At 51.1% G+C, this 24,125-nt stretch overlaps 1 protein-coding gene across 1 annotated transcript in view; it reads right to left on the bottom strand.

The window, feature by feature from the left end:
• Positions 1 to 24,125, bottom strand: part of COL4A2 (collagen type IV alpha 2 chain) — a 129,253-nt gene that overhangs the window by 50,409 nt on the left and 54,719 nt on the right. The window contains exons 3-16 of the mRNA XM_047075403.1: positions 22,685 to 22,819; positions 22,554 to 22,598; positions 19,264 to 19,380; positions 17,496 to 17,567; positions 16,698 to 16,733; positions 16,528 to 16,590; positions 14,944 to 14,979; positions 12,435 to 12,476; positions 10,658 to 10,756; positions 8,731 to 8,766; positions 8,135 to 8,185; positions 7,103 to 7,147; positions 3,923 to 3,976; positions 2,989 to 3,055 (exon numbers count right to left, since the gene is read on the bottom strand). Coding sequence (XP_046931359.1) covers positions 2,989 to 3,055; positions 3,923 to 3,976; positions 7,103 to 7,147; positions 8,135 to 8,185; positions 8,731 to 8,766; positions 10,658 to 10,756; positions 12,435 to 12,476; positions 14,944 to 14,979; positions 16,528 to 16,590; positions 16,698 to 16,733; positions 17,496 to 17,567; positions 19,264 to 19,380; positions 22,554 to 22,598; positions 22,685 to 22,819 — 898 coding nt within the window. The remainder of the gene's footprint in view (positions 1 to 2,988; positions 3,056 to 3,922; positions 3,977 to 7,102; positions 7,148 to 8,134; positions 8,186 to 8,730; positions 8,767 to 10,657; positions 10,757 to 12,434; positions 12,477 to 14,943; positions 14,980 to 16,527; positions 16,591 to 16,697; positions 16,734 to 17,495; positions 17,568 to 19,263; positions 19,381 to 22,553; positions 22,599 to 22,684; positions 22,820 to 24,125) is intronic.

Here is a 24,125-nt window from a genome sequence, read left to right as displayed (position 1 = left end):
CACGGACACGGCAGCCTGGTAGTTGGACACGGGTGCCCTCTGAGGGGACAGGAGACAGGAGGGACAGGGCAGAGGACGGTGGCAGAAGGGGATCTGGAGAGGAGATCAGCCAAGTGGAAAGCAGCGAGCAGGGGAGCGTCTGCTTCTGGCGGGAGTGCTGGGGATCCGTGAACAGGGGTCAGGCTGGGAGAGCAGCTAAGTCTAGAGTGGGGATAAAGAAAGAAACGACAGGCCTGGGGATCCCCCCGTGCACCAGGCTCCGTGCAGGAAGACCAGGAAGTGAGGAGGGTGGCTTCCTATGTGAGGCCCCTCGTCCCCAGAGCCCCAGCTCCAGCCCAGCTCCACTTTTCCTGGCTGTCTGCTGGAGGGATAGCGTACGTGAGCCCTCTTACAAACCCTATCCTGAAACACACACACACAGACACACACACACAGCGGCCTCGCTTTGTTCTCTGCAGGTCAACAGCAATGCTTTACTGTGCAACACATTTTTTCCCCTGGAATACAACTGGGAAAGATGAGAGAAAAGATGAGACAATATGACATTTTACTGCATAGGGATTACCAAGTGTTAGGAAAGCCATCACTCTGCATGGGATCTTTAATTTTTTTGTTTGTTTAATCTCAAAAGCAAGTCGTTGAATTAAGGATGTCTGTGTGACTGCGTACAAGTAGGGTGGAGAGTGTGAGTCTGGGCTACCTGTGCTGGGGCTACGCTCCCTGCGGAGGGCGGGGCAGGGGAGGGGTGCTGGGCTCTGCACAGGGGTCAGGGGGGCGCTAAACACTCCTCCTCCACTCATTCTACGTGACCTTGGGCAAGTTACTTAACTTCCTGTGTTTCAATTTATCCACCAGCAAAACAGGACTAACATTAGGCCCCCTCTCAAGGGGTGGTTAGGAAAAGTAAATCAATTAACAAGCATCATGGTCTAACAACTCAGACCCCTGCCCGGGCTCCGGTGAGCCCTAAAGAAACGCTCGCCATGAGCCCAGAGTGAGAGACGACGATGAACGTGCAAACCACAGACCCTCTCATTTGTTTGGAAGAAGAGCAGGACTTGTTTCAGTTACTTTGCAACCATTAGGGAAAAAAAAGCACAAGTCTCCTCCACCCTTTGGGATTCGACGAGCTCCTGCAAAGCTACTTTGTGAAGATATTTATTTTCCTTTCTTCGCTGAGGGAATCCGCTCATCAGCCTGTGTCAGGAGCCCTCACCCGCCAGCTCACTAATTAAAAAATTTTTTTAAATGTTTATTTATTATTGAGAGACAGAGCATGAATGGGGGAGGGGCAGAGACAGAGGGAGACACAGAATCAGAAGCAGGCTCCTGGCTCTGAGCTGTCGGCACAGAGCCCGACACGGGGCTTGAACTCACGAACCGCGAGATCATGACCTAGGCCGAAGTCGGACACTTAACCGACTGAGCCACCCAGGCGCCCCCCAGCTCACCAATTTAAAACCATCGCCTTCCCAGTGTGGTTTTAGAAATACAGGGTGGTGGACGGGGGAAGCTAGATCAACGCCGGGCTCTTGGGCAGTGAACGTTTTTGAAAAATCGCCAACGTTAATTTAAAAAATTATGTTCCCAAAGCCTCAAGGACAGTATTTCCATTTCACCAAAACCACTGACAGTACATCAACCTCATGTTCCTCTTCCTGGGGTTTCTGGCCTGGCAGGCGTGTCGCAGTCCATGGACACCCCACGGACTCCATGAGTACCAGCCGCGCAGGGACGGCGATCTGAGGTGTTGGGCAGGGATTCCAAATATACCCATTTACCGGTATGTGTTAATTGCAAGAATGCACAAAACACAGCTGTTCTTGCGGAGGGAGGCCAGTGGTGTCCTTTCAATGCCACCCTGCAGAGAACTCCCTCGGGGGCTCTGCCGGGATGTCCTTAGCCCTGTGCTAGTCTAAGTTCTCACCAACAGCGGATAAGCACATGCCAAGGCTGTTCTTAAACTGACAGATGGTTCGCACCAAGCAGGAGAGTGAGTCCTTGACCCGCGGACATATACTGGGTGCAGGAAGAAAACATTAGACCATCTTTAGTTAAACTCTTTTAAAGTAAAAGTCTTTCCTGATGTGTATTATTTAGTACATACACTGTCCAGCCATTCAGGTAACCTACTCTCTGCCTGGTCCTGTTCTAGAAATTGGGGATACAGTAGTGAACCATAGCAGCTAAAATCCCGGAGCTTTGCACAACATAGGTGAATCACCCATAAGTAAATATACATATGATTACTTAGAGGGGGCACTGAAAACAGGTTTTTTTTTTTGAACCTAGAAGGACTCACATTCAAAAAGGTTCTGAGCCCACTGCTCTTCTCACAGAATTAAAATCGTATTTTGGTACGATCCTGCCAATCTGGGAGGCTGAGTGAAATCACGAGATGGGCATTAGCTGTGACACATGCAAAACCTTTCATGTACACTCAGGGGTCAACTGGGGCACCGGGAGCCTCTTCTGGGCAGTCCATCATGCACAAATACCTGGGGATTCCTCGAAGGTTGAAAGGAGGTGGCTGTGTACAGATTATGGATTATGGCCAGTTTCCGGCTTCAGACTGGCCAGCAGGGGCCGTAAGCATCTTGGTGCACGTGGGGCAGAAACCAGCAAAGGCGGCTGGGACTCCCAATGTCAGGGAGGCCAGATGTGCCCAAGGACTGGATTTCTCCAGTGACTTTACAGGTGGCGAAACCAGAATCTGCACGACGTATGCGGAAGTGCAGGGCTCGCCCAACAGAGGGCGCTCTCTTAGGCACAGGTGAAAGGAGCGCCTCTCTGTGACACCACGTTTAAGCATTTAAGCTAAGTTGTACATGGGACTGATATTCTCCAAAGGTTATGTTCTAAACATCTTTTGTTTTGCTTTGCTTTGTTTTACTCAGAAAGCCTCTCTTGCCAGTTTATGACTCTGTGTCCGAGACAGAAGAGGATCTCCCGTACGATGTAGACACGCAGGAGAAATCACACACAAACCTTTGGCCAGGGAGGGATGAGGCGAGTACGCAGGGGCACCTGGGGGGCCGCGATCGCCCACTTCTCCCTGGAGGAAGAAAGAGGAGAACGGAAGAACGTGAGGCCCGCCTTTTGGAGTTTGGGAAACTATGCTTAGTACCAGGGAGTAAAGCTGAATGTGGACCGTCTGCCCTGTGCTGTGGTGATGCCCGGGCATCCCAGCCACCAGCCGGACACACCAAGAGGCAGCGGTGCGGGCAGGGCACCAACCTCACTTTGCAGTCCTTGTCAAACACCAGAAGTGGGCAGGGGACAACTTTCTGCAGGGCAGACTGTTCCCCTGTTGGTCACGGTACCCCAGCCACCCATCGGATACCAGGCTGCAGCCACACCCAAGCTGGGAACGATGCAACTGTACCCTGATCTGGATTGTGACACTGAAACTTCCAAGTGCTGCCTTGGTGTCCTCGAGCCTCCCGGGGCCCCCGAAGGCCTGACTGCGGAATGCCCCTGTCCTCACCAGATACGCTCCCCACCAGCAGCAAAGTCTCCCCGCCTGACTGGAGCCCCATCACCCGACCAGCTGCACCCCACCTGGTCCTCAACCTACTGGTCCTCACCTCCCTGCCAGCCCATTCTTCAAGCAAGCCAATCATACTCCCCCCTGGGGACAGGGGATACCCCACCCTCTTGTTACTACAAAGCCTGTCCCCGCAGCCCCGCTGGTCCCCTCTGCTCCCGGGTGCAGATCCCGAGTGTGCCCTCCATGTGCCTTGTGTGGTGTGCAGCACTGTGAGGTCCGGACACGTGACCGATAAGTCCGTGTCCGTATCATCTGTCCAGTGCGGGGTGTTGTGTGTTTGCTTAGCGAGTGTTAAACAGGGCAGAGGACACCTCCTCCAATGGGGTGGATGGCAGGAGACCACACCTCCAGCCCCAGGAAAACTGAGCTCACCTTGAGTCCCGGGGGTCCATCCGGGCCTTGATAACCATCTAGTCCTTTGCTTCCCTGCAGGAAAGATGTTCGGGGCTTAGTTTTACCGCTAACACAGAATTTAAAGAAGTGACCACGATACCATCATTACGGCTGACAACACTAATGACAACTCATGAAAATTACCTACTACCCACTCTGTGCCCAATGTTTCCTGATTGTGGTCTCAAAGTCCAAACGTGACCTGCGGCTGATAAGCCTCATCATTATTTTGTTTAATTAAAAATTTTTTTTAGCGTTTATATTTTTGAGGCAGAGAGCAAGCAGAGGAGGAGCAGAGACAGGAGACACAGGATCCGAATAGGCTCCAGGCTCCGAGCTGTCAGCACAGAGCCCGATGTGGGGCTCGAGCCCACGAGCCGTGAGATCACGACCTGAGCCGAAGTCGGACTCTCAACCGGCTGAGCCACCCAGGCGCCCCGGCCTCACAATTCTTAAGAGTTGCCTCCTCCTTTCTACTTTTTCCATAACTTCTGTTATTGTTGCTGTTGAAGAAACCGGGTCACTGGTGGTCCACTCTTCCTCGCAGTGGTGGAAAGTGTGCACCTCTGCTCGCAGACGTCCTCTCCAGCAGCTGTTCTCGCTACGGGCTTCCCTCCCTGGGCTCAGGTGCACCTTCCGAGCAAGAATTAGTCACAAGGCGTGTCGTGTCCTTCCTGCTGCGTCACTTCAGGAGGCTCGGGGGCCGGGTTGCCCCCCTTCAGTGATTTTATGATTGATCCATCTATTAAAACCTTCCCCCCAAGCGGGATTTTGAAAAATTTTTATGAGCACCAAATAGGAGCATTAATGCCCCCTAATTTAGAATTTTTCTCTTCATTTAGAAAGTGCCCAGTGCTGCTTTCTAATCCCCTTGAATATTTATTGAAAGAGAACGTTCACCCTCGTGAGCCACATCATAGCTGGATATATATGTAAAGCTTTTTAAGAAACCTAGAAGTTCATTCCCTCTTGCCAAAGAATAGGTACAGTGAGGCCCCAAGTTCAGAATGCCACGCGCCCGTGGTGTAAAAAATGCAGCCTGGTTATTTCACAGGATGTTCTGGAACGCGGGAGCACACATGCTGAAAGTCCTGTTGCTTAGCGTGAGCAATGACGGGGTTGGTTTTGTGCTTTCCACGCAGGCCTTTCATGTCGACGGACTTCCTTTCACGCTAGGTGGAGCTGACAATTCAGAAGTGAAGGGAAACTTCTCCGAGGTCCCACCAATCTCCTACTTGGAGGCGATCTCTCGAGACAGGCACGGAGTCCTGAAAGAGCGCGCCGATGACGGGAGCAGCTAGGCGCTCAGTTCTCAGCGGCCTGCGTGCCAACCTAACAACTCAGCTCAGACGCCGTGCTGGATGCGGCCAGACGTGCATTCGTGCTACGTGCCTGAGCGCCGTCCGGCTGGGCGATGCCATCACTGGGCAGTAGTGGGTACCCCCCCACACCCCCTCCGCACAACGTGCTCACCACCTGTGCTGCATAAGCCACAGCAGCACCAACGTTTCTGAAACACGTCTGAGCAAACGTTTGGAATGAGCCGGGGGCTTCGGAAAACCAACAGGGGAAAGGGCAAAATGGAAGGGTGCTCAGGATGTCTCTGACTATTGGCTCTATCGATCCACAGGTCTCCCTGTTGGCTGCTGCAACCCCAAAAAGCCAAAACAATGATCTAGAAGTTTCCCTGTGAGTTCTCAGCAGCAGGTGAACTGACTGGGGATGGGGGTGGGCTCAGTATTATGTAGGACTCAGCAGAGTAAAATGGGGAGATTGTACTTAGGTGCACGTGAGACCACAGGCAGCTGGAACCCTGATTGTCTGGCACACCAAGAGTCAACACAACCACCTAACGGGTTGTCTTTGTGTTTCTGTGCAGACATAACAACAGGGGTGGCGGTGGGTGGGGGGCAAGGGCTGTGCGGTCAAGGAGGAATTATCTGGGGACTAGATCAGTAACTGAACAGGTCGCCAGGAGTAATGGCAGCTTGTCAAGTAAGACGAGGTTCAGCGGTCACGTCTGAGGTGCCGTGTGGCCTAACAAGCAGGGACCCTGCCATCTGTACATGTCCTGGGCATTTCCTATTTGTATGGTTGAGTAAACTGTCTCCCCACAGAGACGTCCCACTTGGCCGGAAGTGTCCCCGTCTTCCCCTGGAAGATGAGGGCCTTCCGTTCTAACATCTGGCCACAGCAGTTAGAGGCCCCAGGTGGTCAGTGTCTAACTGGGCGTCTTGTCTCACATAAACAGTGAGTTCCAGGGGGCAGCTGTATCCAACTGCATTAAAAAAATATCTGTAACTCCTGAGTGCCGGGTGTAGAAGAAACCCGTAATTATAATTTCCCTGTCACTGGCAAGCGATGAAAGTTTGAACAATAGAACTTCGGCTCCACGGGCGGTGGAGACGGGTCCCTTGTAGATGTTGCCTTAGTTCTCTGTCTCTTTGCTTGATTAATGAAATCCTTCCACTGGAATTTGGCCCTTTGGCCTTCGGTTGGGGTACGCCTGGACAGCCGTCCTCCAGGAACGCCGCCTTTGGGGGTGCCCGCATCAGTTACGAATGTCATGAGAACGTGGATGCAATTAGGGAAACCCTGGTGTCAGCTTCTTGGCCTGAGTTTGGGATGAAAGGACAGGAGCGGGAGGAGTGAGACAAGCCAAGGTTGCAGGAAGGAGTCGAGGCTGGTCCCACTGCGAGCGGGTTAGAGTGTCAGCAGAGCCTGGGTCTAGGGCTAGTGCCGGCTGGAAGCCGGACCCGGAGGCCACGTCCATCTGAAGTCCCCGGGGAGCTCCCCGCGGAGACTGATGAGCCCCACGTCCTTGTTGTCCACACGGCGGTGGAGCCCTGGCAGGATTCAATGGAGTCATGATTCAGAGGCTGAACTGATTTCTAAAAAGCCTGTCTATGCACTTCCTAGGACCGAATGATGGAAATCCTGGCCTACGGGCGCCAAGAGGTGTGTCCCATACTGTCGACCGTGTGACGGCTGCAAACAGCAAGCAGCTGGGAACCAACGGTGAGGGGTCGTTAGGCACACGGTGCGTCCTTTTCCCGCAATGCTGTGCAGGTCGCTACCAAAGCTCTGTGGACGTGTCCGTGCTAATGTGGAATCATCTCCAAAGCACGGTGGTGAAATAAACAGGCGTGTCAAACTTACCTTTTGTCCTGGTGAACCTTTCTCGCCATCGAAGCCAGGAGAACCCTGGGTTGGGATGGAAAATGGAAGCAAAAACATCTCAGAATGGACAGCAACATTTCCCGGAGGGCTCTGTTACCGCCCCTGACACAGGCTAACATGAAATGCTTTACTATGAAAGTATCAAAATTATTTTCTGAAGGAGGTGGGCCATCATGCCTACTGCCTAAAGAAATACGGAGAAGTCTAGAAAGACGGTATGGTTCATCCGGTGGAGGTGTTGAAAGACCTGCACTCCAACTTTCTCAGGGGTCTCTTATTTTCCAAGATTCTAACACGTGTCCTTTTAGTGGCGGTGGCTACCAGAGAGCCACCACAAAGCCACTCTGCCTTTGTTCTGGCCACATTTCCCAGTGCACTTGCAGTGAGGTGTGGCAGGTGACTGAGCTCTGGCCGATGGAGGGAGGACCGAAGTGGCAGGCGTCATCTGAGGCCACACTCTAAGGATGGAGGTCTGCCCTTGGGCATGGGAGCCACAGGCGCTGAATCTCCATGGGGGAGACACTCCCGTGACCCCCAGCACCCCACCCACTGTCCTAGACTCTCAGGGAAACAAGAATCAACTTCTTGTGTTGGGGACAGTCTACACTTCCATTACCGTGGGTTAAGGCAGCCTCAAGTTGAAACAAGAATCAACTTCTTGTGTTGGGGACAGTCTACACTTCCATTACCGTGGGTTAAGGCAGCCTCACCGGCATTGGCAGAGATGTCTCTGTGTTCTGCCCCCGCCCTCCTTCAGTGGAGTCTCCAACATCATGGTTACTGGGGGGGAGGGTGTGTCCATCACTGTGGGCTTGCCCGCCGCGGTCAGCGGGCCACTCTGGCAGGGACGCTGGGAGTGGGGAGGCTGTGCGTGGGTGAGGGGAGAGGGTATGTGGGACCTCTCTGTGCCTCTAGCTTGACTTTGCAGGGAACCTCAAGTCTGCTCGGAGGAATCCAGTCTACTTAACATGCAAACCAGAGCAAACTGCAGTTATGGGATGCATCGCTTACCCGTATGCCTGAGAAGCCCATGACTCCTTCTTCTCCCTTCAAGGCGATGCCCTAGGAGGAGAGATAAGATGTGAGGCAGCTGGCCCGTGCACTTTACCCCCTCGGGTGTTCTAGCCCCCTGGGACTCCTGGGGTCCCCAGTCCAGCCCAGCACGATTCAGGGTCCCAGAGAGTCCCCCAGGTGGCCTGAACTAGCATCGCTCCAGGACACCACTGGCATTGTCACGTAGCAGGTGACGCCCAGGAGGGCTGGGAATACAGGGCAGGCATGACAAGGACGGAAGACAGCATAGCAACGATGTGCTGGCCCCAGAACTGAAGCCACTTTCAAGCCCGCCGTCCCTCCGCCTGTGCACCTGCTCTCTTAAAGCGCCGACGTTCAGGTCACAAACCCCAGAAGATGTTGGTTAGCTGGTGTGTATTATGCAAAAGGGGAGACATTCTAAAATTGTTTTCTGAAAAGAAGCGTCAAAGCGTCACCCGGTGTCACAGGTGGATGCTGCTAGGGCCCTGTGCGTGGTCACTGGGAGTGGGGGCCGGGTGGGGGGCTGGGGGGACCCTGCCAGCGAGAGGAAACCCGGCCGCTGCTCGACTTACCTTTCTTCCTGGCTCCCCCTCACTCCCCTTTTCGCCCTGCAAAGACAGTGAAGTGTCAGAAAGAGCATTAATTCAAGAGCAGAAAGGACGGATGGGGTTCACCATCCAAACAGTAGTTAATGCAACGGCAAACAGTGACTACGAGTGGCTCATAATAAACAACTCCCACGTTTTGCAGCTTCAAAGTTCAAGAGAAAAGAAGTATGACTTCTCCTGGGCTTTCCCAATATCAGTTAAATCCCATGCTACGTCTGGTGGAATGGGGAGGCTGCCTGTCCGCTCTCTGCACGCCCCCCCCCCCCCCGCCCACAGCGCAGGCCCATGGTGACGTGCAGTGGCAGAGGATGTGCCCGTGAGAGGCCCCCAGCGATGGCATTCATTTGAATAAAAGAGCCTTAGGAAGGTCCTCTCGGGGGAAAAGAAACGTTTGGAGCATATTAAAACCCCAGGCTAAACAGGCTTTATTTAGGAAGCAGGCTCAATTCTATATGATCGCTTTTTCCCGCTCTTCTTGGTCTAAAACGGGGGAAGAAATGCAGTGACCACTGGGTTCTTTCCCTCACTGCTGCTGAGATGGCCCCCGGGATCCCTGTCACTCTCAGCAGCCTCCTGAAGGCTGGCCGGGCCCCCGTCCCCCACCCATCTTGTTGCAGAAGCTGAAGGAAATCTGATGCAGAAGCTTGAGCACCTCGGCAGGGATCACACGTCCTTTGGCCTCACTCCCCCCTTGGCTCCTGTCCTGAAACTGGACACAGGCCCCACCTGGCTGATGGCGAGGGCACCAGCAGCAGCCAGAGTCCCGCCTGGATCCCACCTGATGACTCAGTGGGGTCCCCTTCCTGCCTGGATGTCCAGGGACATCCTGCTCTAAGCTCAGATGGCTCCTGACACGCTTTACTCGGCGTTCTGCCTTACATCAGCCACTGCCCAAGCCCCTTCTGTCAACGGTCACGTGGCTGTGAAGTCAGGCACAGCTGCCCGGAGCGACTTCCTCCCGGAGGCCTGCCTTCCCCCAGCCACGGTCGAGCACCCAATCTCCATCTGGACAGATACTTGAGAGTTGGAATTAGATCCCATGTTTGGGGTTTTCACTTTGGTCCCAGGCACTGTCTGTGACCTCAAATTGGGGACTTTGCCCTGACGGAGTGGTCTCCACTCAGCAGCATTATGAGGTTGAGTTTACTGACCACCTTCCTTTGGCACAAGGGAGCCCAGACACTGGGGAAGGTTCACTGGCCTGTCTGAGTGAGTGAGTGGTAGAGTGGGGTGTTAATTAAAAAAAAAGTTTATTTATTTTTTTGGGGGGGAGGGGGAGAAAGAGAGGGAGACATAGAATCCCAAGCAGGCTCCACACTGTCAGCATGGAGCCCAACTCGGGGCTCGAACTCACAAACCGTGAGATGGTGACCTGAGCCGAAACCAAGAGTCGGGCGCTTCACCGACTGACCCACCCAGGCGCCCCTGAATTTTTATTTAGATGCCAAGAGTACACTTTTAATCAAAGAAAATGTTAATGGAAATTACAAAAATCAGAAAACTGACTGATGGGAGAACGCCCACAGTGATGCTCCATTGTCAGCAAAGACAAAAAGTAGGTTTCTTTTGCAGAACACAACACTTTGCTCAGATAGTTCCCATCCTGGCTCTGAATTATGCTTGGACCATTAACCTGTGCCTGCACAGGAGATGTGTATACTCAGGACAGATCGGCGACTGTTCGTGAATTCTGCTGTTGTTGCAAATTTGTCACAGTTTTTTAAGATGATGGACTAGTACACCTGTGTGATTATGGGTGGTGTCTTCATGTGTGATGAGCCAGCTGGGTACTAAGACTTCCCCACTTTGTGATTGTTTTAAAAGGATCAAAGAAAATTCTTTTCTTTTAGTTCAACTGGAAACACAGTCAACTTTGCTGAAGCCTCTTTACCTTATACTGATCTGGGTGGAACATCTCCTTCATGGGCCCGATGATGGCATGGTGGACGTCTGATGGAATCCCATTGGGTCCCGGCTGTCCCATGTCGCCCTGGGAATGGTTTAGCAAAAGTAGTCAGCTTTAAATTGCAAAGACACCATCAGGTGTGAACAAAAGCACCACTACAAACTGCTATTCCTACTTTTGTATATTACAAAAATTACACCAGTTTTGTAATGTTATAATCATAGTATAAAATAAAATCATAACGTAAAATTATTTGTGTCCTCCTTGCATTCATCATCATTTGCAATTTATTCATAAACAGTGTTGAGGTTGTTCATAAGTGTGGGTTACATTTGCTTCTGTGGAGTTATTTCCTTATGATGAATTCCTGTACTAGGGCTGAATGTCTCCACATCAATGTTTTCCTCTATTGGGTCCCAAGATTGGGACCTCGACCCTTTCCCGAGAAAGGAAAGACTACTCCAGTCTTGCCACTGCTATGCCCGTTAAGGGTGTTCTTATAGAATAAAAAGTAGCATCTTCAACAGATAAAATATCTCAAGCTTTATTTGCACTTTTGTCATTAGCAAGAAACACTTCTCACTTGGTGCACAGATCCCAGAAGGAATCAATCTGCAACAATTAGACAAGGATTCTTGCATAAGAAGGGGCTTCATCTGCCAGAAACTGACACAAAAAGAAACCTATTGTCTTTTCTTTGGCATTTCCACAAGCAGACTATGGAATACAAATTTGAGCCCAGGAATGTGAACAGGAGCAAAGTGACACAATGTAGTATTCTGAGAGTCTGCTAACATTGTATCTGAGAATTGCCTGGAGGTCTTGGTTCGTCTTCCTTTACCTATCGGGGCCTCGATACTCTATTAACACTCGACTCAACTCTTTGGAGATGATACACATTCACTTCTTTTCCATCCTGTCTAAAGTGATGATTCTTCCTTCTGCCCAGTGATTTCTTCCCAGATTTTTCTTCTTTTTATGTTAGTTTACTATTTTGTCATATTTCATTGTATAGGTGTGTAACTTTTTAGGTGTTCGGATTTTTCAACGTTTTCCTTTGTAAATTTTTTCTACGGTATTAGCACAAAGAAAAAGTCTTTCTCTTCGGACCTGAGCAGTACCGGACTCCACTCAGTGTACTGTGCGATCAAACAGCCCAGTGGAAAAACAAAATGAAAATTCATCAACAATGAGGCCACGGCACAAAGTTCACGGTGGCCAGTGGGTTTTGTGGTGAGTGCGACCCGTTACGTGTTGGTGAGCCTCTGCTTGTGTGAGCCACCTGCCACGTTGGGGGTCTCACGTGCGTGGCCTCAAGTGACGCTCTCAAAGGCCCTTGGTTTTTGCGTGTTGGTGGTGCAGGGATTACAGATGCCCACGTGGTTCCTGCTCGCCTGTGAGCCCGGTCCCTGAGTGGGCTCCACGTTGGCTCACGGTTCTCCATTAAGTCTCTGCTCAGTTACCTCGGGGGTCCGCACATTGGGAGACACCTAGGGCAATGCTTTTACTTTGTGGGTGCTGCTGACGGCTGAAGTCACTCACGTCTGTGTCACAGGTCTGTCCGGGGCTAACCTAGACTGGTGGCTTTCACTGTCTCAGTGACCCATCACTGTAACTGGAGCGTTTCCCATAGCCCAGCATTTTACAGTGATCATTTCCTATGCAAGTGGTCAGAAGACGACTGCATGGAAAGCAGTCATCAAAATGATTTATTTCCTAATTGCTAAGCAGGGCTCCGCTTTAATCTATTACGTTTCCTTACCTTCTCTCCCTTCTGTCCATAAAAACCAAGTCCTCTGTTGCCCTGAAAAGAGAAATGGTTTTTCTGAGTTTTTTTTTTTTTTTTTTTTTTCAACGTTTATTTATTTTTGGGACAGAGAGAGACAGAGCATGAACGGGGGAGGGGCAGAGAGAGAGGGAGACACAGAATCGGAAACAGGCTCCAGGCTCCGAGCCATCAGCCCAGAGGGTTTTTCTGAGTTTTTAAAAGTCATTAACCACAGAGAAATATATATGTATATATATATATATATATGTATGTTTATATATATATATATGTGTATATATATAAATATATATATATACACATATACATATTTAGAAGAAGAGAAGTAAGCTCCATCTATTTGCAAAATACCAAACAATTATCTTTGCATAATATTCTGGCGTCCCCTCCCCAAAGCTATTTGACACAAAAGAAAATTAATGTCTTTTCTTTTGCGAGTTTCACATATAAACTACGTAATAAAAGTGTGAGCCCAGAGATCACATAATATGAACAGGAGCAGGCTGGGGTCACATAGGAGTTACGGAAAGCGGCACCTCACGGTGTATCGTGAGTGTGATGAAAACAATGGGCTTTGGGAAAATGCTGTGCTATTCTTGAATACAGGTGTGCTTTTAGGGAAAATCCGTATTTTATACTCTAAGTGAAACCCTGAAAATAGCGGATTAATGGCGGTTTTTCTGGACTCTGTCACCGCTGGGAACGTTTTAGCTTGCTTTTTGAAACATATTCTGTTGTTCAACCATCCCGAGACTCCCGAAGTTGGCTGTGTCATTAATTCTGCACCTGCTGCGTGAGCCAGGGCTCTGCGGCGTTTAACCCTGTGCAGCGTGCGATGAATGAAGATACCGCAGGCGTCTGGCCGTGGCCTCCTTGTTGGCGCGCGGCAGAGCCCAGACCTGATCCCGGGTCTCTCGGACTCGGTAGTGCACCTGTCGTCTCCACGGATGAGGGTCTCAGCGTCTCCTCAGACCCAGGAAACAGCCACTCCCCCCCCGGATCCCAGATCTCAGGATCAGGATTCAGTTTCCCTTCCGCCTCAGCCTTTTGTCATTTTGGTAAGATAATCCTGATTCTACAAACACATCCGACCCTTTTCATGACCTAAGGGGCTGGGGATTCTCTGGCTGGGGCCCCCGACTTGTCACGTACTTAATAGATTCACGAGTTGGGGGGACATGTGTTCGAGAACTGACTTGACCCCCAAGTCCAGGAGCAGCTGTGCTACACACTTACACATGTTCTAGAAATAGCGCTCTTTTCTTTGGCCTGCAAACAACTCGGCTTCCTCCCCAGGGCCCCCACATTCCCACCAAGACAACGGATGGCGTGGGGCCGTATCTGCTCCTTCTCTCTGCAGTACCCCGCTCCCCCTCCGATGCCCAGATATTCTCCAAAAAACACAAACAAAGCCCCTAATTAATTTTTGCTATTTTGCTCCTTTCCCACCTGGCTGGGAGCTGAAATCAAAGCACAGCAAGGCAGCCGGGCCAGATCAGAATGCGCTTTGCCGGGGGCCCCCGCTGTCCCTCTGCCTCGCGAGCCGGCCGCCCAAGTCCCCAGGAAGTGACCTGGTGGACGGCGAGGGTTGTTTGTGCTGCAGCCAAGCGGGGATCTGAGGCGACCCTGGGGCTGGGCGGCCCTGTCCCACATCCGCTTCTCTTGGCTCGGGGCCGTTCCCACCCTGCTCGTGGCCGCGAGACAGTGGGGAGCCCAGCGGTGGGGGCAGCAGCCTTAATGAGCTCCAGCCCCAGCCGGAAGCCAGGTCAGAGGTGATGGGAGCAGAGGAGGGGGACGGTGGACGCCGAGGTCCCCCGGAGGCCAAAGAGATGAGGTTTCCGTAGAGCAGACATGGGAACATGCAGGCTGGGGGATGTCCCCAGCCACGCGCAGGCCACGGGATGGTCCTTGCACACTGGCAGCTGCAGCCCAGCATTTCTGATCACCCATCCCCTTCCCCACCTGCCTGTTCTTGGTCTTAGACATTTATCCAACTTTCCCCGTTGACACTGAACCCTAGTTCCGTCTATAGGTTCTGACAAGCCACCTCCTTTCTTGTACTTCATCCAACTTAATCATCTTTCTTGGGTGGGAACAGTATGGCCTTGGGCTCAAGCCTGACTTGAAAATCACGGACTAGCTCCCTGGGGGCTGGTGTCACCCTCCAGCACAAAGAGCTTAGTTACATCTGGGCAGGAATGCCGCTGGCTCCCCACCCTGCATAAACACAGCCACATTTTGTCCCCTCTGGTGCACTGACACATTTGGATACACACGAGCTGGTCTTGCATCTACATTACTAATCAAACATTCATCAGTGTGATTTCCACACGATGGCAGTGGGATGTGATTTTTTTGGTCTTAAAAACCTACAGAATCATTTTCATCACGAAATAAACGATACGTCGTTGTCAACCAAGTGGTCCTATGGTCAGGAAAGGTGCATACAAGTGTGTAAGCCACCCCGCCCCCGTCACCGACTTACCGGCTGTCCTTTTGGTCCAGGGGGTCCAGGCGGGCCCTGCACAAATACAAAGAAATCTGTAAACTGTTTTCTTTATCCCAGGACCCAGATAACTTCTGCTGGAAAGCTCTGGGAAAGCCGTTCTGTGTATATTTAGAACACCGTGTAGTATGTAGAGAGGTTTCCCATCTACCTGCCTCGGTGGCAGAGGACCGGGGGCGGGCCTGCCTCTCAGAATTTGCCAACTGTCCACCTACAGCTGTTCTGGGTTTGCTCTTCTGAGTTCAGACTTTTGACTTCACCCGGGTCCTAACTCCTGCCTGCTCGGACCCCCCGCAAGGTCCCAGGCCCTGTCACCGTGGACACTGCCTCCCCTGACCTCCTAGCATGTTTTGCTGGAGGGGTCAGCAAATGTTCACGAGCAGAATTAACCTGCGGATCCAAACTGCAGGGTTGAAAGTCCATCTGCAAACACCACCGTCTTTCTGCAAAGTGTTCAGTGTCAACGCCACACTTAGGATGAGGTGTTAAACACGCACGAGACGGGCGGTTAGCGTTTAAGCACAAGGAAGCGTGGGCGATTCTAATGGCCCATAGAAGAACCTGAAGCTGTCAGATCAGCTCAGGACACGGCGGGGACAGGCCCCTGCTTCAGATTTCCCCGAACTGTGTATTTAAAGACCAACCCCTGCCCGTGTGGCATGTGTACTGTGGGCGGGCCGACAGCTGTACGCGGCGGGGGAGCAAAGAACCTGGCATCGCGCGATCCTCGCTTCTCTGGTTTTCTGCGACAAGGTCTCTCTCACCTGGACCCGGACCTCCCCCAGTGTTGTTCAAGGCCCATTTGTCTTGATGCTAAACTTCCAGGGAACGAGGGGCAGACACCCAGTGGGGATGGTTTAGTGCCGGGCCAGTGGGCGGTGGGGGAAGTGGTCTGGGGGGCTTCATGGGCACCAGCACCTCTGTTTTCTCATCCTTTCCCTCCCTGCAGCAAGCCCTCCTTCACCCCCGTGTTGTGCGGGTGCCAATCACTCTGTCCGTTGAGTTGCACAGGCCGGGAACCCCTTCAGGCGGCCACTGGGGCCATTTTGCTAACTGATGTGTAACATCTCACTGGCAATGATGGCCACTCCCAGGTGTGGCACACCTGTGACGATGGCCACGCCCAGGTGTGGTACAGCTGTCATCATGGCCACGCCCAGGCAGAGACCATTTCTTCTTATCCACCTGTCGGACTTTGATGTGCTTGGCCCAGGGGTGACAGCCCCTCCCCTGCGCCCCCCCCCCCCCGCCGCCATCAGCTGGCTGGGTGTGGGGCCGAGAGAGCTCGTCTCGACTGGAAAGGGCCCCAGCCAGCACCATCTCCACACTGGACATGCTTGGTGGTGATCTAGTGCCCACAAATTTCAAGTCCTCATTCTTCAACCTTAACAGCAGCAAAACGCATGGGAGAGAGGACCTGTTTTGTCTCGACAGTCTCCATCGTGACCACAAGCATCCGAGATGTATCGTGACGCTTCCACGTGCATCAACAACTGAAGAAGCTGTGTGTCTAGGGGACACCCTGATGGCCCCCTGAGAATGAGCTGGGCACCTGCTACTTACTGGTCTTCCTGGAGCTCCAACTGGACCCATCTGTCCCACAGGCCCGTGGCGGCCGGGAGGCCCCTGCATACAGGCAAAAAGGAAGGCTGTTAGGAGAGGGATACCGGTATGTGCAGTCCTGAGTTCTTGACATTCTGCTTGGAACATTCTCTAATGAAAATAGACCTTACCTGGAAACCGACCAATCCAGGCTCCCCAGGTTCACCCTAGTTGAGAGAAAATAATTTTAAGACTTCTGGTTTTTATTTATTTTTTAATTTTTTTTTTAACATTTATTTTTGAGACAGAGACAGACAGAGCATGAATGGGGGAGGGTCAGAGAGAGGGAGACACAGAATCTGAAACAGGCTCCAGGCTCTGAGCAGTCAGCACAGAGCCCGACGCGGGGCTCAAACTCACGGACCGTGAGATCGTGACCTGAGCTGAAGTCGGACGCTTAACCGACTGAGCCACCCAGGCGCCCCAAGAGTTCTGGTTTTTAAGTGTCTTTAGATTTAGTTACATTTTATCACAACTTTGGAAACAAATTCGGAAAATATATCAGCCCCGCCAGGGGCTTGGTAATGCTACCCTTTATCTGGGGCATTGTGAATACAGACTGGAAAGGTGTGCACCCACAGGTAAATGTCACCCCGATGGGAAATCGATGATTTTTTTTAAGTTTACTTATTTTGAGAGAGAGAGAGACAGAATCCCAATCAGGCTCCACACTGTCAGCACAGAGCCCTATCTGGGGTTTGATCCCACGAACGGTGAGATCGTGACCTGAGAGAGTTGGATGCTTAATCGACTGAGCCCCCCAGGCGCCCCAGGATAGAAATCGAAGGTTTTTAGCTTCTTCATGGTGCTGGGCTGTTCTACCACCCGAGAGGCACTTGCTTATAGCTCAGCCATACTAGGGAAGTTTTGTTATTAATTAGGGATTACCCTGATAGCTCAGGCACGAGTCCCACCTCTAGCGAACATACCCTGTATTTGTCGCGGTCCACACTGGAAAGCGCGTACGGCTCACCTTTCTGCCCCTTGGGTCCTTGGGGCCCCTATGGTAGACGGGACGTGGAAGACAGAGAAAACACAGAAAGGCCCGTGAACACTCAGTGCAGTGCTAGCCATGTGGGTGATTAGACATTGTCTGTTATGGGCAATGTCAGTGGTCCTTACGGCTTATTTGGGTTATTCTGAACACCAGTCCTACATTCAGCCACAAAGATGAGACTTTCGTATTTACCCAATAGTATCTTCCTTCAAAGTTAAAATGGAAACATTTTAAAGGACTTAGGTTATTTACAAAAACCCAAAAGGATGCTCAGTAAACGAATCCTTCAGGATGCCAACATGTTGTTTCTCTTCGTAATAATACACTTTGTCTTTTCTTGGGCATTAGGGTGCTGAAGATATTAACACATATGTTCTGAAGCACCATTTTTGGGAAAGATGCTGGGTCATTCTGGAAAAGTGGAATTGTGACAAATACACTCAGTACGTGTGCACATCGTATGTGGATGAATGTCTTTCGATGCCTATGTATAAAATTAGTATTAAAAAATTTTTCTTTTTAAAATTTTTCTTAAGACACATGGAGAGACAGAGTGCGAGAGGGGGAGGGGCAGAGGGAGACACACACACACAGACAGAATCCCAAGCAGGATCCAGGCTCTGAGCCGTCAGCACAGAGCCAGACATGGGGCTCGAACTCCCGAACTGTGAGGTCAGGACCTGAGCCGAAGTCGGACGCTTAACCGACTGAGCCACCCAGGAGCCCATATAAAATCAGTATTTTAAAGTGATGGTTATATTTATTGATAATGATAGTTTCATGACATTACAGCAGACTGGAAAGTGATGGTCCTGGTTGACAAGGTGACCCACACATAAAAGACAACCCAGGGAGAGGACTGGGGAGGAGAAGTGAGAACAAAAGACATCCACGAACTTCAGGGGGAAACACGCGGGGAGGAACGTGTGACTATTCTTCCCCAGTCTTAGAAATGTTTTCTTAAATAAAGAGTTTTACCAAATAAGATGTTGGCAAAACCCTGACTTTGCAATATTTTGATGGCAAGAAGGCAGCCATACAGAAATGGAAAACACTTCAAGATTCTTTGCAAAGACCTGAAAACTGAGTCTACAAAACAGATGAATACATGGAAGTTTTCCATTAAAAAGAAAAAAAAAAAAAAGCACACTTCTACCTGCAGGGGCTGTTTCCATGTCACAGAGGAGTTTAGAATCTAACAAGACGGGGGCTAATGGCATCCTGTCAAGCTCTAATTAAGCCTTTTGATTTTGTTTTTGCTCTTGCCCAATTCTTCCCTGTTACTTGAATTGTAGCATGGGGGGAAATGCAAGGACACAGGTAAAACTGCACGATACAAACCACACGGATTATTTTCTATCTTGTTTACAGAATAAATTTGGAAAATGAAGTTCTCTGGACGCAGGAAAATCATGCCGAGATGTCTGCAGGAACGTGTGCATCCTGACCGCTGCCTAGGGACAGGGGAGCACCTGCCTGGGGGTGCAGGAGCCGGGCTGAGCACACCCGCCCCGGCCGAGGGGTCCACAGGAGCCAACCCGCCCTCCTTGGAAAGTCTCTCTGACACAATTTCTAAAAGGGCCTTCTGGATGGGCCCGTGAAAGGCACACCACACATCCTCCACCCGTCTGCGGACAAGGGCCGGCCCCCCAGCTCCTGGAGTTCACCACCCCAGCTGCACCTGCTGCCCTGATACTCACAGGAGGGCCAGCGAACCCCCCGGGGCCGACGGGTCCCTGGCGGCCCACGTCTCCTCTTGTCCCGTTGCAGCCATCGTAACCAGGTGGTCCTCTGGGCCCACCTTGCCCCGGGTGTCCCTGGGAGAGAAGAGTAGGTGAGCCTTCTAGCACACGGTCTGGCGTTCTCATGAAGAGCGTGATAAAACACTTCTAAATCTTCCCACCCTGCATGAACCCAAGGGCAAAGAGAACTCAAAACCAGCAGGTGGGTGAATGAAAGATTAAGTAAATGGAGGCACACAGGTTCGGTTCTGAGCAGGAGAAAGGCCTTCAGGACAAAGTTCTGTTTGCCATGGGCTGGGTAAAGAAGTCCATTACCGCCAGTCTATCGGGAGGTCTGTGTCAGCAGGGACGGGTCACGGTAGATTTAAAACTTCTAGAAGGCACTCTGGAAGCGGCTAGGTCTTTCAAGGACAACAAGGGGCCCCATCTTTTGTGCCCAACTGAACTGTAGAGGGTGAGTTGACAGACTCACATCCTACACAGGAAAGAGATTCACATTCCCCCCGCCCCCTGATGGGATTTCATCCGTGACTTCGCCGTATGTAGAAGAACTGATTTCCTCTTATTTGCTTTCGAATAAAGCCAATAAAAGCAACATCTGATGCTCAGAGATGTCGGGGTGGGGGAGGGGAGGGAAGGCAGCATGACCAAATGTCTTTTGAATAGCTAGGGAGTCAGGCTGAGTTAATGACCCGCCGCTTACGTACTACGAGATCACGGCCTATTTTGCTGTTTCCTCCCACGGCACGTGTTTAGATATCTGCCATCTTCTTAATCTCTCTAAAAGTTTGCTTTTGCTGACAACGGACCAAGCATACATTCCAGAGTGGATTTTTTGAGGCCCCATTAGGATGCCTTTTACACTTACTTTGAGAAATTTGGGACATTTCAAGAGAAATGAACGAATCCTACATAGAGTGCCTGGACCCTGAACGATATTAAGAAACACAACGAGAAGAGTTGCATTTTAATTTCGTTGTCTACCTCTCATTGCTCTCCTTTAGACACTCAAAGCCGCTGCTTTAACTGGGACCCTCAGACAAGCACAGATCCAACAGCCAATCCCCTGGTAGACGAGAGAAATCCCCGCTGCCCTGGAAATCACGGGGTACCATCCATCTCTCCAGCTGAGAGTGCAGCCAGCTGCCTTGGTAGTGGCCAACTACAGGCCTTTTTTTAGGGGTCTCTGAAAGCTGATCCTTCAAATTCAGCCTGAGAAAACAAGCCCGGTGGGTGCTCTGCTCACGATCTGTGCGGTCTTCCGTGATGCTTTTCGTAACTCGAGTTCTTCACTCCTCTCCGGAGTGATCTGTCTCCTGTGGGCCTTTCTTGCTCCCTTGGAACTGATCTAAGTCATGTGACATGGCGTGTCAGTCAGACGTTAGTTGGAGACTGTTCTTCAAAGAAAAATTGCAATTACCTTGAACCGACCGCCCGTCTCATGTTCAACATCTAACTGGACATGGCTCTTAAGATCTGACTGCACATCACACTTTATATATGGCTCCTAAGTGGTTAAAATTAGCCCGGGGGCAGATGGCACATGGGTCCACGTATGTGCAGTTCCAGAGTCCTGTGGTCAGCGGGCGAGGCCATTGTCAGCAGCACGGAGATTCTGCAGAAACCGCTCGGCTACCTGCTTACTGTGACCACTCTCTCATGTGAAGATACTGCCTCTCCAACTTGTGAACTATTTCCTCCTCAGAGTAAATGGGCATACAGTGGAAAAACCAAATATGACTCAGAGCAGCTATACTGTTTTTCCACATCCCTCCTTTTAAACTCAGATTTCGACTTCCAGAAGACAAAACCGACAAGGCGGCCCAAAGAGCTCAAGAAAGCGGTTTAAGAATAGGTGGTTTCGGGGCGCCTGGGTGGCGCAGTCGGTTAAGCGTCCGACTTCAGCCAGGTCACGATCTCGCGGTCCGTGAGTTCGAGCCCCGCGTCGGGCTCTGGGCTGATGGCTCAGAGCCTGGAGCCTGTTTCCGATTCTGTGTCTCCCTCTCTCTCTGCCCCTCCCCCGTTCATGCTCTGTCTCTCTCTGTCCCAAAAATAAATAAAACGTTGAAAAAAAAAAATTAAAAAAAAAAAAAAAAAAAGAATAGGTGGTTTCGTTGCAGGCGGTTGGTAGGAAAATGCTATCATTATTTGTTTATCCCTGAAAATCTACAGATTCTTTGACTCTGACTAATGGGGAAGTGACTACCTTACTTGTTCACACAGCTGTGTGTCCTAACTGGTGCGTGTGAGCCCCCGTCCAGGGGACGCTCCGGGTCAGGTCACCGTCACGCGGGCCTCAGGTCTGCGTGTGGCCTGTCTGTAGCCCTGACCGCCTTCCTGTACCGCTGCACAGCCTCCTGGGTGTGCAGCCGGCATTCTGAAGAACCTCCTGTCTGTGATGCACAGCCTCTCTGTGATGGCTCTTCTGTGTTCCCTCCTACAAGGTGGCTGTCCTGCTTCCACAGCCCCGGGAATGCATCTGTTACGTGTGCACACGCGTGTAGATGTGCGTGCTAACACAGGGGCAGGGGGTGTGGGCATGTGGGGTAAAGGCTCGGATGTGTGCACACGAGGGAGGTTCCTGAAGCAGATGTTCTCAAACCTCAGCAGCAGGCGAAAGCATGTGTCATAAACACATCTGTCCCTGCGGCTGGGATCCGTAGGAGGCAGACCCTGGGAATCTGCTCACGGATCCTTGTGAAAGAGGTTGAGAGACAGGCCTCTGTGTTTATTTTTTTTTTTATGCCACAAGAAGTAAAGTAAACTAGGTCAGAAAAACACATTTTATTGCATTTTGAGATTTTCTCATGGACAAACCCTGTCTTTTCTTCTCACTTACGCATGGTTCACTAGAGAACTGGGGAAGCGTCACCAACGTCCAGCAGAGGGCGTCCTCCCACCCACCATCTCGGCTGTGCCCCTTTATGTTCAGGTCGCTTTACGGTTCCAACAAAATGTCAAGCCGCATTCTGATTGAGGATATCTAACGTGCTAGCCTTCCATTACAAAACCAGGTCCGGTTTTCGCCAAGTAGCCTCGATTCCGAAGCCAGGCGCAGAAGAACATTTACAAAGGAACCAATCTGTGCCGTATTTGACGGGACTCCAGGGGAAAAAGGATGCACAGAGAGCCCTACTTCATTTTGTAAACTAAACAGGAGGCCTACGTAGAATGCTTCTGTAACTCAGGAGCTTGCTTAGCATGTGTTCGGTGTTTTAAAATCCTATAAAATCTTACAAAACACTTACGGGAATTCCGTCGGCACCAGGGAATCCGGAAACGCCTCTTGCTCCCTGTAAGGAAGGCAGACAAGCTCACTGTGGGCCGGGACACCCACTGCCCGTCGCAAAAGTGGAGGGAACATGAGAAGTCATCATACCACATCTCCTTTCGGTCCTGTGATCCCCGGTGACCCCCTCTCGCCCTTGTCACCTTTGCGGCCCTGCAGTCCTGGGAATCCCTGCAGGCCTGGGGGCCCGGTGTACCCCTGGGGGCCCACTGGCCCTGGCTGGCCCTGCAGAAACAACAGAGTTTAATCACGGTTAATAACAATAGACGAGCATTTCCCAGCGTGCTGCTTTTGAAACGACGCTTTTCATTCTCAAAGAGCTATGATGTCCAGGGAACGTCACATGTAGACAGTTCTATCTCCTGCCACAATTGCTGCAGAGTGACTTCTGGCTAAGAAAGAAGGCCTAGAGCGTTAAAAGAAAAAAACCATGTTAAATGTGAGAAAAAAATATCATCCTAGATCACTAATGTTGCGTTACCGTGAAATGCTGGCATTAGGTTGGGATGAGAGAATCAGCCTACTTGGCTTTTTAAAAAAGATTTTAATGTTTATTTATTTATTTTTGAGAGAGAGAGAGAGAGAGTGAGAGAGCGTGAGCAGGGGAAGGGCAGAGAGAGAGGGAGACACAGAATCTGAAGCAGGCTCCCGGCTCCCAGCTGTCTGCACAGAGCCCGACGCGGGGATCGAACCCACAGACTGTGAGATCATGACCTGAGCCGAAGTCGGACTCTTAACTGACTGAGCCACGCAGGCACCCCTTACCTGGCTTTTTTTTTTTTTTAAATAAAAAATGTGTTCTCAGTGAACAAGAAAATTCCAAACAAATTTCCAATATTTTATCTCTACTCAGTATAATGCCTGTAACAGGATGGAAATGTCTATGGCACTCAGGTATCAAAATGATCCCCAGATGTTTAAGTGATCAGATAATCTCCCGTCTATACACATACCACACGCACACACAGAGAAACATTAAAGGTGTCTGAAGCCTGTAACAATCCACGCCCGTGGCCATCGGACATGAGTGGCCATTATTTAAAAAAAAGACAAAATGATGTGCTGGTGAGCACATGGAGAAATCAGAGCCCTCGGCACTGCGCGTGGGGACGTAAAACGGCACGGCCGACGTGGAACAGGATGGTGGGTCCTCAAAAATTAAACAGAGAATTGCCATTCCATCCAGCAACCCACTTCTGGGAGAATCCTCAAAATCGCTGGGAGTGGAGACCGAACAGGTGCTTGGACGACTGTGTTCGCTGTAGCATCTTCCCCAGCAGCCAAAGGGCAGACGCACGGCGTTTCCTGGGAGATGGTGAGTATACAAAATGGGGTCCATCCACGCCACGGGCGATTATTCACCTGGCCGGGGGGTGTGGGGGCCTCACCTCCCAACACCGCCGAAGCCTGTGGACGTGGGGCCCAGGTGCGGGGGAAGCGGTCAGAATTTCTCTGAGGCGGAAGATACGGATGGAGGTTAAGATCGAGTCGATGGATGAGACCTGCCCCGAAGCTCGGGACCCCTGCCTCC

The sequence above is a fragment of the Lynx rufus genome, unplaced genomic scaffold, assembly GCF_022079265.1.
Source record: "Lynx rufus isolate CCGP_SWC_20201006 ecotype Redwood Valley unplaced genomic scaffold, mLynRuf1.p SCAF_1, whole genome shotgun sequence".
Taxonomy (NCBI): Eukaryota; Metazoa; Chordata; class Mammalia; order Carnivora; family Felidae; genus Lynx; species Lynx rufus.
The sequence above is the reverse complement of the archived record's forward strand: the minus strand, read 5'-3'. Positions and strand labels throughout refer to the sequence as shown.